The sequence below is a fragment of the Apis dorsata genome, unplaced genomic scaffold, assembly GCF_000469605.1.
Source record: "Apis dorsata unplaced genomic scaffold, Apis dorsata 1.3 scaffold_226, whole genome shotgun sequence".
In the NCBI taxonomy this organism is placed as follows: Eukaryota; Metazoa; Arthropoda; class Insecta; order Hymenoptera; family Apidae; genus Apis; species Apis dorsata.
The window spans coordinates 29,728-33,903 of record NW_006263508.1 but is presented as its reverse complement, the minus strand read 5'-3'; the positions used below and the strand labels follow the sequence as shown (position 1 = coordinate 33,903).

The following is a 4,176-nucleotide window of genomic DNA, read 5'->3' as shown; positions in this document are numbered from 1 at the left end:
TAATAATATAATATAAATATATATAATAATATATAATAAATAAATATATATGTAAATATAATATGATATAAATATAATATTGATAAAAAAAATATTGTGTTGATATACTTAAACTATTAATATTCGTGCTTTCGGTTTTTAAAATAAACGCTAGAATTGATATAAAAATGTGGATTAAGTCTTATTTATAAGTAAGTGAAATAATACTTAACACCATTGAACAATGAAATATTTGCTAATGAAATTTTGTTTTCCAAAAGCGGTAAAAATTATTTTTAAATTGAAATTATATACTATATTAGTTTTAATTTTACTCTTTAAAATTAGTTTTTACTATTACTATTTAAAATATATTTTTATTTATATTTTATCATTATAAAAAAAATTGATTAAAAAATTTATTTTAGAATTAAGAATGAAAATGAAAAATATTTATTTCAAAAAATTTTTTAGAATAATTTTAAATTTTAAAATCATTTTTCGAATAATATCAAAGAAAAATTTAATATAAAATAAATATATATAGTATAAATATATATAGTATAATATTTATAATATATATAGTATAATATTTAATCCCATCACAAATTAAATTAAAACAAAATAATAAAATTATGAATAAAAAAATTTTAATTTTTAATCAAAAAATTACTTTTAAAAAGAATATCATATTATGATCCAAATATTTAATTAACTATAAATATATTTCAGAAGACTATAAATGTATTTTGATCGACGAGACTTAACTGATAATTTTTAAAGTGATTTCAAACAATTTTTTCCTTCACAAAAATTTTCATTTTTTGTCATTTTTTTTCAAGTTTTATTAACGAAATATATTATCACTTATGGCGTGATAGATTACACAGATTAGCCAATTTTTTTCGTTAATAACTTACTAAAACGAAAATTTTTGCAAAGAAAAAATAGCTTAAAATCATTTTAAGATCATTTAATTAATTAAGTTTTCTCTTCTAGAATATTTTATATACAATTTTTTTTATTTTTTTATATTTATAAGTAATAATCATCTTATTATATCTCTATGTTATTTTATTTAACCTTAATTAATAAATAATTTAATAAATAAATAAACATTTTATATATCAAATTTTGTTTGCCCTAGTCTCAATTAAATTTTAATATTTGCGATAACAATCAAAATACTAATAGAAGTTTAGCAAAAGAATTCATCAATGGATATCAGATATCAAATATCAAAATATATTCATTCATAAATTATAATTATTTTTGTAATGATATAACTAATTTATATGAAGAAACTATACTTTTAAAATTAAAACTAATAATATAATGATGCCATTTATATATTCATACATATTTATTAAAAATTATATATATTCAGATAGTAATTTAAATTTCCATACTTGATAATTTTTTTTAAGGAATCATAATTTCTTTTGTTTAATATTTTTTCGTGAAAGAAACCCGCATAGATTTTTGAATATTTACATTATCTTCTTTGTAACTTCGATTTTCTAGTTCATATTTATACCATTTCTAACTACTTTCAATATTCCGATAAAATTTACAATCTTTTTTTATTTATTACTTATTTTTTATGTAATTACATTCTTTTTTTAACATAAGTATAATTTCCATTTGTCTATCATTGTAGATACTAATGACAAATATATGTGACCAATATCATAATTTTGATCATTGTAATTTTTAATCATCCACAACTTTTTTTATATTTTATTTTTACATTTCGAAAATCCAAAGAATAATTATATTAACTTATATTTATATATATTTTTACCAATTGGCTGTAATATATTTATATAAATATATTTTAATTGATAAACAGCGATTGTTTGATGACGCAACAGACATGCACATAGACGAAATTTTATAATAATAACAATTTTTTTTTGCAAATACGTTGCGAACTAAAACCAAACAGCAATAATATGCAAAGGAAAAAATTGTTCAGAACTGTGTTCAACAATATATATCAATATATTAAGGAATTGATTTATTGCATCGATATTATCAATAATGCTTTGATTCTATTCCAAATTAATGATACAGAATCTCTTGAGATGATTATGATTTATTGATAAGATATATATTGCTACTGATAGTTGATTACTATTGCTTCGATGATCGATATTGCTTTGTTTCTAGTTAATTTATTTCTGTCTTTCAATATTCGGAAAATCCGTTTGATTTGTTTTATATTTTTAAAGTATTTTTAATTGGTCAATTATTATATATTTTAAGATTATATATTTCAAGATTATATATTTCAATTATTATATATTATATATTTCAAGAATCAAAAAACAACATTGACAATTATATCCATCTGTATTTGCAGAATGTCCTTAGTGATGAGGTTGATGCTTAAAGATTCGCAAAGTCTTAAAATCTTCTTTTAGACAGAAACTTCGATTAAAGAAACTATCACAAATTTAATATAATAATAAATTATATATAATAAATAATAAATTATTTTCGAAAAAAATCAGTTTATAATTATTAAGCACAAAATAAATAAATAAATTTGCATGTTCATCACTAATAAATCTCTAAAAAATGTCTCAACTTAAAAATAAAAAATTTTATTACATTCGTGTTATAAACTCATATGAACTTCACAAGTTTCATTAAGAATTCTAGAATCGAATGATTTTTTTTTCGGAACAAGCCGATGCTTGTGATTATTGCTTGATTATTGTTTATAACACACTATTATAAATAATAAATAAATATGGCATCATTATATTTTACATTTTCAATTTAAAAATATACTTCTTTATATAAATTAATTTCACAAAGATAATTATTTTGCTATAACTTATAAACGAGTAGATTTCTAATTTTGGATATTCACTTTTTTTGATTCTTTTATTGATAAATTTTTCATTGATTAGCGTTATTCTTAATATTAAATTTTTCTTTAAAATCGATTCTCTAAAAATAAATCATGATAATATTAAAATTCTAAAATATTTATAATTCTATAATTCTATAATATAATCGTAAACAGATTCTAAACTCTAATATAGATATATTGAAAATAAAGATTAATGTTTTTTTTGAATAATTGTATCATTATTTTGTAATTATTATATTTATTTTTATTTTAAATCGATCAAATCAATTTAATATTAAAATTATAAGAACAAAGATAAATATACAAAAATATTTGTCTACAGTTACAGGACATGTCCATGATTCGATGTGAAGGTTTTAAAATTTATTCTCCTTCCACTTTTTATCCAATTCATTATGAAAATTGGAAGTCATATTTTCAGACAACGAACAAAAATGCAACAATGAAAAAAATAGAAAAGGCGATAACAATTTATATATGGAATAAATTAAGCAATGGTGAAAAGGTGGACATAAATAGTGATGTACCGTATGTGAATATCGCGAAAAAACATTGTCCAAAGATTTTTAATAATTGTGGGAAAGTATTTTAAATAATTATCAGTGAATTTAAAATTAAAAAAACGTGGAATAAATGTTAAAAAAAGAAAATACTTTAAAAATTATAAAATGACCTTCTAAATTGCTAATTCCAACTCAATTGAAAAACTATGATATAAATTGAACATAAAAATGCAAAATATCCAAATTCAAAAAAATATTTAGAAGAATATATCTAGAAGAAATGTAGAAAGAAATTATTATATTCACAGAAAACTGATCGAAAAAGTTACCGTGTTTGATATTGCAAACAATAATATTCAATCATGATATATATATACGCCAATGGAATTTAATTCTAGTATTGATAAGAAAGTAATATAATTTAAATAAGTAATTCTAAAATAAATAATTTTGAATATAAAATATCTCTATTAAAGTTCAACTTTTGTACGGTATACGAAAAATTACACGAAAAAAAATATCTTAATTAAATACTATCACTCAAGTTATCCACAGCTGATGAGATTATAATTGTTTATTATGAACCTAATGATAATTGATGTTTATTATTTAAAAATGTTAGAAAAAGAAAATATTTTACCAACGATTGATTGAATTGATTAAATATTGATAAAGTATTTCTTATAAATTTCATACGAATTAAGAAATGAATTATATAAATATATATATTATATATATTTGTTATTAAGTTTACAAGTTTTATACATGAAAGCATAAATATTATTTATATATATATTGTAAATATATTAT

At 18.6% G+C, this 4,176-nt stretch overlaps 1 protein-coding gene across 1 annotated transcript in view; it reads left to right on the top strand.

The window, feature by feature from the left end:
- Positions 1 to 3,490, top strand: part of LOC102674257 (lactosylceramide 4-alpha-galactosyltransferase-like) — an 18,580-nt gene extending 15,090 nt beyond the window's left edge. The window contains 1 exon segment of the mRNA XM_006615522.2: positions 3,186 to 3,490. Within this exon segment, the coding sequence (XP_006615585.2) occupies positions 3,186 to 3,455 (270 nt within the window). The 3' untranslated portion in view covers positions 3,456 to 3,490.
- Positions 3,491 to 4,176: the final 686 nt, after the last annotated feature.